The sequence below is a fragment of the Spodoptera frugiperda genome, chromosome 19 (assembly GCF_023101765.2).
Source record: "Spodoptera frugiperda isolate SF20-4 chromosome 19, AGI-APGP_CSIRO_Sfru_2.0, whole genome shotgun sequence".
Lineage (NCBI taxonomy): Eukaryota > Metazoa > Arthropoda > Insecta > Lepidoptera > Noctuidae > Spodoptera > Spodoptera frugiperda.
Window position 1 is genome coordinate 2,564,031 of NC_064230.1, and position 14,495 is coordinate 2,578,525.

General features: G+C 42.3%; 1 protein-coding gene across 25 annotated transcripts in view; it reads left to right on the forward strand.

Annotated features, from left to right (window-relative positions):
• LOC118281272 (uncharacterized) overlaps window positions 1-14,495 on the forward strand; it is a 123,450-nt gene that overhangs the window by 91,858 nt on the left and 17,097 nt on the right. For 4 of the 25 annotated variants that reach the window (XM_050700831.1, XM_050700834.1, XM_050700847.1 and 1 more), the window contains exons 4-12: window positions 243-372; window positions 4,411-4,525; window positions 4,706-4,781; window positions 5,341-5,478; window positions 6,415-6,549; window positions 8,160-8,310; window positions 8,856-8,941; window positions 10,135-10,293; window positions 11,473-11,548. In XM_050700831.1, the coding sequence (XP_050556788.1) occupies window positions 243-372; window positions 4,411-4,525; window positions 4,706-4,781; window positions 5,341-5,478; window positions 6,415-6,549; window positions 8,160-8,310; window positions 8,856-8,941; window positions 10,135-10,293; window positions 11,473-11,548 (1,066 nt within the window). Of the gene's footprint in view, window positions 1-242; window positions 373-4,410; window positions 4,526-4,705; window positions 4,782-5,340; window positions 5,479-6,414; window positions 6,550-8,159; window positions 8,311-8,855; window positions 8,942-10,134; window positions 10,294-11,472; window positions 11,620-11,659; window positions 11,731-11,770; window positions 11,842-11,881; window positions 11,953-11,992; window positions 12,064-12,658; window positions 12,730-12,769; window positions 12,841-12,880; window positions 12,952-12,991; window positions 13,063-13,102; window positions 13,174-13,324; window positions 13,396-13,435; window positions 13,507-13,657; window positions 13,729-13,768; window positions 13,840-13,990; window positions 14,062-14,101; window positions 14,173-14,212; window positions 14,284-14,323; window positions 14,395-14,495 lie in introns of all 25 variants that reach the window. The other 21 variants (XM_050700828.1, XM_050700852.1, XM_050700829.1 and 18 more) reach the window with 20 other exon arrangements.

The window sequence follows — 14,495 nt, forward strand, 5'->3', positions numbered from 1 at the left end:
TTGACCCTATATGCATTTTAATCAACGTTATTTTGTATGCCAAAATGTTTCACATATCTTAATCAGTATAATGATTTACTTTAAATCTCATACTTTCCAATAACTTCATGTTAATTCATGTAATTTTTTGTACGGTATTGTAAAAAATCTATTATACATGACTATAAAAATATCTAAATACCCACAATATATGACTTGGGGTTAAAGTGGTTAGGTTAAAAGTAAATAATATTTTCTTCTAGAACCGCTCAGCAACAGAATACAGTCCAGTTAAGCATCATTGGTTTTATCGAGTGGACGTAGAAGATAAATCAATATGGAGAGGATTCTCTGTATTAGACTCCAGGGCTCTCGAAGACGCGTTTTTGAACCGTAAGTATCTTTTGGCAAAAGAACAGCACTTCCATCCCCATCATATACGCCAGAATACTAAAACGCTACTCAATTTTAAGTTAGTTGTACTTAAATATCGTGCTATCTTTGTAATTTTATAAAGAATAAGGACAGAACTAGTTTTGAGAGCGTCTTAAAATTAAGTAGCATTTGAGTATTCGGACGTTAGACGTCTGGCAGGCCACAACTGTGCGCTTTTCACGAAGTTTTCTGCGTCGCATGGTGGAGCGTAGTGATTAATGCTTTAATAGAAGATTAAAGCATTAATCACGTCGTCGGCCTAATTCGCTAACCTGCCAAATCCATTTTGGCGTAGTTTACAGGAGAGAGTAAAAACTGTATAATATTTGTCGGCGCAACCACATCAACTAATCAGAGAAAGTAGAATAAGTTTGGTTAATTCACTTGATTGTCCTGAAAATCAGTTTATTAATCATCAGTTGATTATTTTAAGTTTAATACGATGTAAAATTAACGTTATCATTGTAATTTCAATACTTAACCTAAAACTTGTAAGCACGTGCTCGTGCGCCGAGTCCTATAAATACGCCCGCACTGTAGGCAATCGATGCAGTTGCACTCCGATCGCCGTACAGTACGGACCTCCTGGGAGTTGAATAAACTAAGTATACAGTGCTCGTGGAGTTTTTCTAAGTCCCAAAATGGGTGACCATCGTGAGAACAACAACTGTGACGTCAGCAATGATGACGTCACACTTTTTCAAAACACCACGTAGATTTCTCCTTCGTCATCAGAAGTGGGATTGCAAGAAGCCCTTACCCCAGCCGCTTCATCATCAGCTCTTCCACCTGATCAACTGGAACGAATCAACAGCCGCAAGTACATCAAAACCACGACCTGGAGAGTGAAAACAACCCACCAGAATAAACAGATAAGTATTGCATAGTTAATTACTCTTTTCAAATTTCAAAAATTCCAAATTAAACTCCGAGAAATCTACGAGACCCTCCGAGAAATCTACGAGACCCTCCGAGAAATCTACGAGACCCTCCGAGAAATCTACGAGACCCTCCGAGAAATCTACGAGACCCTCCGAGAACTCTACGAGACCCTCCGAGACTAACAACTAATTTATAATGAACAGAAATCCTTCTCAGAGAAAACACTTTCTTTGCCTACAGGTAATCACATCACAACATAACAAAACCAACGAGAATCACCGAGAACCTACGAGAATCACCGAGAACCTACAAGAAGCATCGAGAACCTACGAGAATCACCGAGAACCTACGAGAATCAACAAAAAAATCAACGAGGCTGGTGCAGAGCGCGCACCGCCTGTCAGTATGGCCGTGTCGGCGCAACCACATCAACTAATCAGAGAAAGTAGAATAAGTTTGGTTAATTCACTTGATTGTCCTGAAAATCAGTTTATTAATCATCAGTTGATTATTTTAAGTTTAATACGATGTAAAATTAACGTTATCATTGTAATTTCAATACTTAACCTAAAACTTGTAAGCACGTGCTCGTGCGCCGAGTCCTATAAATACGCCCGCACTGTAGGCAATCGATGCAGTTGCACTCCGATCGCCGTACAGTACGGACCTCCCTGGGAGTTGAATAAACTAAGTATACAGTGCTCGTGGAGTTTTTCTAAGTCCCAAAATGGGTGACCATCGTGAGAACAACAACTGTGACGTCAGCAATGATGACGTCACACTTTTTCAAAACACCACGTAGATTTCTCCTTCGTCATATTTTATTATTTTTATATATCAAGATTCTGAAAATCCCGTTGGTTTCTGTAATGATTCTAGACATTTTGTTAGTTTTAATTGCAGAATAACTAAGACACAGTTCAGAAAAACAATAAAAATAATTACTTAGCAGGTTTTCGTTACATAGTTTTATTTTTTTTGAGGATATAGCAGTTTTACTCTTATGTGAACATGAAATGAGAGTAATATTTGTTGAGGTTTATGAAATATAATCAAATAAATTTAATCAATTTGTATCAAAATTTGTATTAATATACCAAATAACAGTACAATCAGTCTTAAAACTTTTTTTTTATGTTAAATGGGCCGACGTTTGGCCGCTATCTCGCCTGATGGTAAGTGATGATGCGGCCTACAATGGAGCACGTCTGCCCATAAGCAACCTATTCACTCGGGCTTTGAAGACACCCAGGTTATACCCATCAGGAAACACAGACTCCGGCAAGGAGTTCCACTCCCTAGCAGTTCGCACAAGAAAGCTTGAAGCGAAGCGCTTCGTGCGTGTGGATGGGATATTCACCATGAAACGGTGACGTCTCGCCGATTGTCTTGTGGTTCGATGCTGGAAAGGACTAGGAGGAATCAAGTTGTGCAGTTCCCCGCAGACTCTCCGAAATGTATCCGGTAAAAAACGGAAAGGCTTGGGACCTTGCGCCTGTGTTTAAGGCTTTGAAGCCGGGCTTCCGACAAGCGCATCATCATTGATGAGCTTCTTGACACGCCTTTCAATGTTTTCGAGCGCATCCAGCTGGTATTTAGCCGAGCCGTCCCAAAGGTGAGAACAGTACTCCATACATGACCGAACCTGCGCTTGGTACAGGCTCAGCAGCTGTTTCGGTGTTAAGTACCGTCTCACCTTCGAGAGGATACCCAACTTCCTACCAGCCAGATGCGCCTTGGACTCTATATAAGAGCCGAAGTTTAGCGTTGGCGATAGAGTTACGCCCAGAAGCTCTAGATGATCCGATATTGGAACGGATACATTTCGGAAAGTAGGAGCCAGCGGAAATTGACTCCGTTTGGCAGAGAATAGATACGCCTGGGTTTTGGTAGCGTTGAACTTGACCAAGTTGGCGTCACCCCAATCGGAGACCGCCTTCAAGGACGAGTTCAACCGTTCGACCATGGATTCTCTTAGAGACCGGATCTGTGTTCCGCTAGTCCGCGCATCGGACACATACCTTTCAACAACTGTGCTGTCATCTGCATACCCAAAGATACCGGGCTTAAGCAGGTCGTTGATGTACAGCAAAAAGAGCGTTGCTGAAAGTACTGCCCCCCTCAGGGGTCATCTGGCGTTGATGCCAAATTGGTCGGACGAGCAGCCATCGATGACTACTCGAATTGATCGATCCCTCAGGAAGTCTGCAATCCATCTGCACAGATCAGCGGGAAGTCTATACGCAGGAAGCTTGCCGATAAGGCTGTCGTGCCACACCCTGTCAAAGGCCTTAGATATATCGAGCGAGACCGCTAATGCCTCCCCGTGCTTCTCGACGAACTAACTTGTGTTAGTTCGACACTCGAAGTTTTATTTGTTAAAACATTATAAAACTTCAAGTGTCGCGGCACGCACGTGGTCGGCGTACCGTTGTCCGTACAAAACTGGCGCCTCAATAGGATTTAGCAGGTTTTCATAGTGTAGATTTGCTACTGGGTACAAAGCAGTTTTTCGTGCGCGGCTATTCTACCCGACTAAAGATAGATATCAACCTTATTGTTTTCTCATAAGGTAGGTAATCGTCTAAACTTTATGAGCAAGTCAAAAACTAAAATTGACAAAAAAATGGATTTAGCAGGTTAGCGAATTAGGCCGACGACGTGTGAGTAGAGGCCTTTGGTCAGCAGTGGCCTCTCAAGCCTTTAACTGCCATCAGAAAACTGTTGAAGACTTATCCTCAACTAATGTAGGTCACCGGTGATCTATGTGGCAGTTAACGTGTAGCACGTTTAGGGCAGTTAAGGTTTAAGGTAAGCGTCCACAGACCAGCATCGTACGCATCGGACGCATTCCGTATGACGTCGTCGGTACGCAACGAATGTAGGAGGCATACTGATGATGCGGTCCGTACGATGCGGATCAGTGGATGCAGTTGTATGAGTTTCTATACAAGACAAACTAAAATCCGTTGCGTACGTTGCGGGCCTGTGGACGCTTACCTTTAAAGGCTAATTAGAACGTTGTTAATGATTAGAACAGATAGAACCTTTTAATTATTATTATAGAAGGATTATACAAATATACATATAATACAAATCTTTGTTTCTTTCCAGCGGACCTCAATGAAAACACAATGGTGCCTACAGATGGTGGTAGATATGATGTAAATGTCGTTGGCAGACTAAGAATACCAGTATACTGGACGGACAAACCAACAAATGTCAGGAGGTACGTACCATCAGTTGACTGGACAATCTCTTTACATGAGCTGCTGTTTACATGTGAACATTAGCTCATGACGATACCTAAGTACGTGTGTCGCCTGGACAGTCACCGCTACCATCAGTTGACTGGACAATCTCTTTACATGAGCTGCTGTTTACATAAAACTATTTATTCTGTTTATAGATGCAGTTGGTTCTACAAAGGTACTACCGATGCCAGATATGTGCCTTATACTGAAGCTGTTGCTGAAAAACTTGAGGTGAATATAAAATTATGTAAATTTTCTGGTTTTGCCTTGACCCCTTTTTTTAGCGGATTTATCCTCCAATCTCTCGCCTCGAGGCGATAGGGAGTGTCATACTCTTACTGACTAAAAACCACCCCGTTCCTACTCCTGCTTTTCGAACCGGAGCTTAGATAAACCAGCTAGGTAGTCCGCAGCTCCGGAGGCAGTCCGCAGCCTTGACCCCATAAAGTGTTCAAAAAGGACGTGCAATGCGACCACAAAATAAAATAATTTCCGATATACATCTGTCTTAACCTGCTTTTCCACCAGAGGTGTGCTATGCTACGTTGCTGTGGATATAATAGGTTTGGCTTCCATCAATTAATTCATTGGTACAAATAGCCTATTACTTTTGGAAACGAACTCAGCTAAGCTACGTTTTTTATGTGGAAAGGTGCGTGCTATGAATGCATGCCATGGATGTTTGGCCATACGCATACTTAGTATGCGACAATGTTTAAAGTAACCAAGGCGTAGGCGAAATTCTTAGTTGGAAAACCTTTTAATAAAAATATTCCTTGACCCATTCCAGGAGGAATACCGCCACGGTATGACGACGGCGGAGTGGCACAGACGTCTGGTGTTGCCCAACGGCGAGGTGGTGGTGATGCACGGGCCCAGCGTGATGGTGCACTTCCTGCACAGCGACAATGCATTCAGTACGCCGCCGGTGAGTTTAGGCCCTTTAGGGGTCATTCGTTTAAAGTCTAAAGTCAAAGTCAAAATTTATTTATTTATACTTTATTGCACACATACATAAAAAACATTTACATTGTAATTAATAGTAATTAAAGTACAATGGGCGGTCTTATCACACACGGCGATTTCTTCCAGACAACCTTTGGATGGAATATATCATATGATCTGGGAATGGGTAGTGCGTGCACAATAATTCAAATGGGGAAAAAAAAGAAGAACACTAAAAAATAAAATTTACAAACTATGCTAAAATGCATCATCATGCAAAATCATTTATTTCATATAGACCAGGAAGGCACTTTTGAACGTCAAAGCAAATATAATAATATTAATAACATCTATCTGTCGGTCAGTCCTCTAGTTGCTCTATTTGCTCGTTCCAAAGTGTAGATTCCTATGGAGAAGAACGAGCAAGAAACTCCATAGGTTACTCTTTTTCAATCAGATTCACAATACAGTTCTTGGTTACAATAGGTTTAGTAGAATATTGTGTCTTACACTGGAAAATTTATACAATGTGATAGGGGTGGGACTTCTAACCCGTTAAGGCTGAGTAGTACATCTAATTTTATCGACAAAAAAATAATATGGGGGGTTGAACCCCCAATCGACAATATTGAAAAATTGCGATTTTACTAAGACTAAAATAGCTTTTAGACCATTAGACTAAAATAGCCATAATTTTTAGGGGGAGGGGGTTCAACCCCCCATATTATATTTTTACTCACCTCTATCAATTGTATATATAATAATTGCCCTTTACTAAACGTAAAGCAAACTCGTACTAAATGTACTGTAGATGGAAACTAACGTGATATCTTCATATCTCAATTCCACAAACTAAAAATGCCTTCACCTATTCCCAACCACTGAACCTATCCCTAATCCCTCCCAAATTCCTCCACAGCTATTTTCCTTCGGTAAGCGTGTATATAGGAACCCTCCCAAGATCAGAGTGTCGCGCGACCAGCCTGCGAGGATCGACCACCTGATATTCCTTGTCCACGGCGCCGGAGAGTACAAGTGTCAGAAGGAAAAGATTGTTAGTTTAATCTTATCATAATCGCTACTAATTAATGTATTGAGTGCCAAAGTTTGTGTGAATATGTGTAATATAAAAGACAATGCCCAAAGAAACCCAAGCTTGGCTCAGGTATGTCATATGTTCTTGTTTAATAAAATGTGACGGCACTTGACGTACAATCATGGCCGCGCTGCGTTTTGGTCTCGTAATGCACAGATTCAAATATCACAAATTTAAATTTCAAAAATAAAATATTATAATTAATATTAATGCAAACCAATAATTATACAGTGATTGTCTACCTTAAAGCTATCATATTATCAAACTTGTTTCATATTTTATTGTTACAACTGTCAAATAGCCTATTTAGTCCGGTCAATTTAGACCTGAAAACAGTAATGAAAGAACAAAAATTCCGACAGAGCTGAATTTTGGTACAGACCTTTATTTTACTATAAAGATTAAAATATTAAAAGTCCCCATCGATCCCATATGTGCTTCAAAAGTTATTCGAGGTCAAAGTTCAACATTTTAGGTTTTTTGAGTTTTTCTCAAAATCCGTAAGTTTTTTCAAAAAAATACCTCAGACCAAATTTGTAGATCTCAAAATTCTCTACAAAATGGTCCTTATAAGTTTTTCTATAAGTATTACCGTTTCTAAGATAGATTCGTGTGTCCCCACACACATTTTTCCACTTTGGAAGCGTCTAACTTTCAAACGATTGATTTTGACGAAAAGTGGTTTTAGAAACCTTAATGTCTTTTTTAAAGACCTATCCATAGACACCCATCACGGATATGTAAGCTGAAAAAAAATTTTTTTTTAATCAGTTCCATGTATGGAGTGCCCCCTTTAATTTTTAAATTTATTAATTTTTATTCAAAATTCGAATAGCGGTTATCGAAATACACCAACCTACAGAGTTTCAACTATGTAGGCCCAACAGTTTCGTGGCCCAACAGGCTGTGACATACGGACGGACGGACGGACGGACGGACGGACAGACATTTATTTCCGAAACTGTTGGGCCTACATAGTTGAAACTTTTTAAGATGGTGTATTTCGGTAACCGCTATTCGAATTTTGAATAAAAAATTATAAATTTAAAAAGTAAAGGGGCACTCCATACATGGAACTGATTAAAAAAAAATTTTTTTCAGCTTACATATCCGTGATGGGTGTCTATGGATAAGTTTTTAAAAAAGACATTAAGGTTTCTAAAACCACTTTTCGTCAAAATCAATCGTTTGAAAGTTAGACGCTTCCAAAGTGGAAAAATGTGTGTGGGGACACACGAATCTATCTTAGAAACGGTAATACTTATAGAAAAACTTATAAGGACCATTTTGTAGAGAATTTTGAGATCTACAAATTTGGTCTGAGGTATTTTTTTGAAAAACTTACGGATTTTGAGAAAAACTCAAAAAACCTAAAATGTTGAACTTTGACCTCGAATAACTTTTGAAGCACATATGGGATCGATGGGGACTTTTAATATTTTAATCTTTATAGTAAAATAAAGGTCTGTACCAAAATTCAGCTCTGTCGGAATTTTTGATATTTCAATATCGTATATTGACCGGACTAATTATAACACACATAACTTAATAACTACACTATCCAACAGCAGTCCAGCTCCCGTCCCCGCGTCGTACGGCGAGGCCACGACGAGTCAGAGATCGAGGACACGGAGCCCTCCAGCATCGACCACCTGCTGCTGCTGTGTCACGGAGTCGGGTCCGCCTGCGATATGCGGTTCCGGTCTGTTGAGGAAGTCGGTTAGTGGGATTGCTATGTGTTTTGCTGTTTTTATATTCATATAGGTAAAATGATGAGGTTTTTCTGTTGTTTTTAAATGGGAATGTCTGAATGCAGTTCAAAGGATGATGCCAGAATTTCTATGAAATCTGGCCCCACCTTTCAATAGCTATGTGTGTTACATCATCGGATAGGTAATTTTGAGCTGAATAAGAGTTACTATGGCGCCATTACTACCATTACTAAACTAACAAGTCTATGTGTGGGAGAGCCATGCTTCGGCACTGCTGGGTCGGCTCGACCGGAGTGATACCACGGCCGAGCAGAAAACCGACATAAAACTACGCTTGCATTGTGTAACTGAGGTTACTGGAGGCGCAATTACCGCTCTTCCCAAACCCAAACAACCCTTAGCCGGCACTTGTAACGCTTCTGGTGTTTCAAGCGTCCATAGGCGGCGGCGATTGCTTACCATCAGGTGATCCGTCTACTCGTTTACCGGCTTATACCATAAAAAACACAAATCAATGAAATATCTTCTATATTAAATTGTTTCCTATTACAGTGGAAGACTTCAGAACGACCAGTCTGCAGCTGTTGCAGTCTCACTACAGGAACTCGTACGACCAGGGCATCGTCAGTAGAGTTGAGGTAAGATATTCATTTAACACATTAAACGCCATGGGGGACAAAAGTGACTGGCTCTAGCGGAGGATTTACCTTCAACTGATTTTTGTTAGCAGTTAAAGTCTTAATATACACGGTGTAACAAAAAGGAGGTATACATATCAAGTGCACGGTTTTTAGATAACATAACAAACGATACGGGAAAGGTTTTTTAAACTCATGTTTTCATGGAACGAAGTTATGAATTTTTCCAATACATAAAATTCCAGAAACCGAACATCAAAATTAGGTAGATACAGGTACTAGGCGATCAGATTTACAGAAGAAATGTTTCGTAATTAGCGAGTGACCCTTGTAGTGCTGTGATACGTTTGTATGATGATTTAAAATCAAGAAACAAGCGGCACCAAGTATTTGGTACCAATTTTTATAAAACGTTTTTTAAGCTGAAACTTCGTGTAGAGACTCTATTCAACCTGTATTCATCAGCCCTTCTTGATGTATAGTATATGAGTATTTTGTTACACACTGTATATCTTAATAATACTATAAATGGGAATGTTGTCATTTGTGACCACTCGACCAACGCAGCAGAATACAGTTTGGCGATGTTTGATGTAAAAGTTAATACATGTATATGTTGGTGAATAAATGTATAACAAAAAAAATATTACAAATAGGTACTACGAAAAATTGCCATCAACTAATCTATAATCTATAATTCTATGATCTATACTAATATTATAAAGCTGAAGAGTTTGTTTGTTTGTTTGTTTGAACGCGCTAATCTCCGGAACTTTTGGTCCGATTTGAATAATTATTTTTGTGTGAAGGCTATAGGCTATAAAACATCACGCTATGACCGATAGAAGCCAAGCAGAGCGGGTGAAACCGCGCGGAAGTAGCTAGTATATTATAAGCTAGTAATTATTCATATCGGACCAGTAGTTCCGGAGATTAGCGCTTTCAAACAATCAAACAAACTCTTCAGCTTTATATAATTATATTAGTATAGATTAGTATAGATACTAATACTTAATCCGGAGCTGCGGACTACATAGCATAGAGACATACCTCGAAAAGCAGGAGTAGGAACGGGGTGGTTTTTAGTCAGTTAGAGTCTGACACTCCCTCTCGCCTCGCCCAAGGCGGGAGAAGTCATTGGATGATTTTGTCCCCTTAAAAAAAAGATTAATACTGAATATGTTTGTCCCCAGGTACTCCCCATATCGTGGCACGCGACCCTCCACTCCGGCGAGACGGGCGTGGACCGCCGTCTCTCGCAGATCACTCTAGACAGCATCCCGAGACTGCGCAGCTTCACAAACGAGACTGTACTCGATGTACTCTTCTATACCAGTCCTGTGTTCTGTCAGGTATGGGATTTTTGAGCCCACTTTTTAATGTTACATGTGATTTGTCACCCCCTTTTAATATTACATGTGATTAGTGACCCCCTTTTAATATTAAGGGCCACTAATGACCCCATTAAATATTAAATGTGACTAATGCCCCCTTTTAATATTACATGTGAGTAATGACCCCATTGACTAAAAAATCCCGGGCTACTCACGTATATTAATGGAGAAAAGCCCTACCAGTTTCTATGCGGACGTAACCACGTCTCGCAGCCAAGCACGTGCCTTACCCAAGGCGAGAGAAGTCATTGGATAATTTTCCGCCCTTAAAAAAGCACGCTGCTCTTGATAGAGAGTCCCTCTGTAGTTCGAAACTAGTAGAGCTTTTCTCTATGAGTGAGTAAACCGTGATTTTTTTGTTAACTAACGCCCGATTACTCAAACGCTACTCAATTTTAGGTTGTACTTAAATATCGTGCTGTCTCTGTCATTTTATAAAGAATTTATAGTGGCAGAACTACATTTAAGAACATCTTAAAATTGAGTAGCGTTTGAGTATTCGGGCATAAGTATGTTTCACCGTAGTTATTATAAAAATAATGACCCTATGTTGAGGTTAAAGTTGAATTTGTCATGTAAAGAGTTATTATTTGGGAATTTGAAGCCTAAAACAAAAAACGTTTAATCACAGATAAAAAAATCTAAGTCCAATAGTTATTAAATTACAGTGGCATGTGTGTTATCCACGAAAAAGTACACCCTGTGCCAGTCTTTTGACTCTTGTTTCTACAAATCTTGAATTTTTAGTCTTTAGCATTATCCTGAATAGTGCTTCAGTATTATGCAATGATACATTCTCAGCCAACTGCTTTAGTTTGGAAAACGATGTAATTTTTAGACGAACCAACTAATCTGAATTTCACCTTACTTTAAGTGACTGTTCTATAAAAAAATATTACGCTAGTAGTGGCTTTCAAAGTCAAAGCATTTATTTCAATTAATCCTAAAATAGGCACTTTTGAAACGTCAAATTGAAATGTCCGTCAGTCTGTTTGTCAGTGAAGCTAGGTGCTCGTTCCAAAGTGTAGCTTCGATTTCACCAACGTTGGTGCATTTAACAAGGATTATAAAATGCTATTACCACATATCATCTGCAAATTTCAAAAGTTTGAATTAAACCCCCCCTTTTTTCCGCAGACAATCCTAGACACCGTATGCAAAGAACTGAACCGTATCTACGAGTTGTTCCTACAACGTAACCCCAACTTCAAAGGCGGGGTCTCACTAGGGGGTCACTCGCTGGGCAGCGTCATATTATACGATCTGCTGTGCCATCAGAATGAAGTAAGTATTGTGTGACTAGTGACCCCATGTCATATACTAGGCGGGGTCTCGCTCGGGGGTCACTCGCTGGGCAGCGTCATACTGTACGATCTGCTGTGTCATCAGAATGAAGTAAGTATTGTGTGACTAGTGACCCCATGTCATATACTAGGCGGGGTCTCGCTCGGGGGTCACTCGCTGGGCAGCGTCATACTGTACGATCTGCTGTGCCATCAGAATGAAGTAAGTATTGTGTGACTAGTGACCCCATGTCATATACTAGGCGGGGTCTCGCTCGGGGGTCACTCGCTGGGCAGCGTCATACTGTACGATCTGCTGTGCCATCAGAATGAAGTAAGTATTGTGTGACTAGTGACCCCATGTCATATACTAGGCGGGGTCTCGCTCGGGGGTCACTCGCTGGGCAGCGTCATACTATACGATCTGCTGTGCCATCAGAATGAAGTAAGTATTGTGTGACTAGTGACCCCCTGTCATATACTAGGCGGGGTCTCGCTCGGGGGTCACTCGCTGGGCAGCGTCATACTCTACGATCTGCTGTGCCATCAGAATGAAGTAAGTATTGTGTGACTAGTGACCCCATGTCATATACTAGGCGGGGTCTCGCTCGGGGGTCACTCGCTGGGCAGCGTCATACTCTACGATCTGCTGTGCCATCAGAATGAAGTAAGTATTGTGTGACTAGTGACCCCATGTCATATACTAGGCGGGGTCTCGCTCGGGGGTCACTCGCTGGGCAGCGTCATACTCTACGATCTGCTGTGCCATCAGAATGAAGTAAGTATTGTGTGACTAGTGACCCCATGTCATATACTAGGCGGGGTCTCGCTCGGGGGTCACTCGCTGGGCAGCGTCATACTCTACGATCTGCTGTGCCATCAGAATGAAGTAAGTATTGTGTGACTAGTGACCCCATGTCATATACTAGGCGGGGTCTCGCTCGGGGGTCACTCGCTGGGCAGCGTCATACTCTACGATCTGCTGTGCCATCAGAATGAAGTAAGTATTGTGTGACTAGTGACCCCATGTCATATACTAGGCGGGGTCTCGCTCGGGGGTCACTCGCTGGGCAGCGTCATACTGTACGATCTGCTGTGCCATCAGAATGAAGTAAGTATTGTGTGACTAGTGACCCCATGTCATATACTAGGCGGGGTCTCGCTCGGGGGTCACTCGCTGGGCAGCGTCATATTATACGATCTACTGTGCCATCAGAATGAAGTAAGTATTGTGTGACTAGTGACCCCATGTCATATACTAGGCGGGGTCTCGCTCGGGGGTCACTCGCTGGGCAGCGTCATACTGTACGATCTGCTGTGCCATCAGAATGAAGTAAGTATTTTGTGACTAGTGACCCCATGTCATATACTAGGCGGGGTCTCGCTCGGGGGTCACTCGCTGGGCAGCGTCATACTGTACGATCTGCTGTGCCATCAGAATGAAGTAAGTATTTTGTGACTAGTGACCCCATGTCATATACTAGGCGGGGTCTCGCTCGGGGGTCACTCGCTGGGCAGCGTCATACTATACGATCTGCTGTGTCATCAGAATGAAGTAAGTATTTTGTGACTAGTGACCCCATGTCATATACTAGGCGGGGTCTCGCTCGGGGGTCACTCGCGGGGCAGCGTCATACTGTACGATCTGCTGTGCCATCAGAATGAAGTAAGTATTGTGTGACTAGTGACCCCATGTCATATACTAGGCGGGGTCTCGCTCGGGGGTCACTCGCTGGGCAGCGTCATATTGTACGATCTGCTGTGTCATCAGAATGAAGTAAGTATTGTGTGACTAGTGACCCCATGTCATATACTAGGCGGGGTCTCGCTCGGGGGTCACTCGCTGGGCAGCGTCATACTGTACGATCTGCTGTGTCATCAGAATGAAGTAAGTATTGTGTGACTAGTGACCCCATGTCATATACTAGGCGGGGTCTCGCTCGGGAGTCACTCGCTGGGCAGCGTCATACTGTACGATCTGCTGTGTCATCAGAATGAAGTAAGTATTGTGTGACTAGTGACCCCATGTCATATACTAGGCGGGGTCTCGCTCGGGGGTCACTCGCTGGGCAGCGTCATACTATACGATCTGCTGTGTCATCAGAATGAAGTAAGTATTGTGTGACTAGTGACCCCATGTCATATACTAGGCGGGGTCTCGCTCGGGGGTCACTCGCTGGGCAGCGTCATACTGTACGATCTGCTGTGCCATCAGAATGAAGTAAGTATTGTGTGACTAGTGACCCCATGTCATATACTAGGCGGGGTCTCACTCGGGGGTCACTCGCTGGGCAGCGTCATACTGTACGATCTGCTGTGTCATCAGAATGAAGTAAGTATTGTGTGACTAGTGACCCCATGTCATATACTAGGCGGGGTCTCGCTCGGGGGTCACTCGCTAGGCAGCGTCATACTGTACGATCTGCTGTGTCATCAGAATGAAGTAAGTATTGTGTGACTAGTGACCCCATGTCATATACTAGGCGGGGTCTCGCTCGGGGGTCACTCGCTGGGCAGCGTCATACTGTACGATCTGCTGTGCCATCAGAATGAAGTAAGTATTGTGTGACTAGTGACCCCATGTCATATACTAGGCGGGGTCTCGCTCGGGGGTCACTCGCTAGGCAGCGTCATACTGTACGATCTGCTGTGTCATCAGAATGAAGTAAGTATTGTGTGACTAGTGACCCCATGTCATATACTAGGCGGGGTCTCGCTCGGGGGTCACTCGCTGGGCAGCGTCATACTGTACGATCTGCTGTGCCATCAGAATGAAGTAAGTATTGTGTGACTAGTGACCCCATGTCATATACTAGGCGGGGTCTCACTAGGGGGTCACTCGCTGGGCAGCGTCATACTGTACGATCTGCTGTGTCA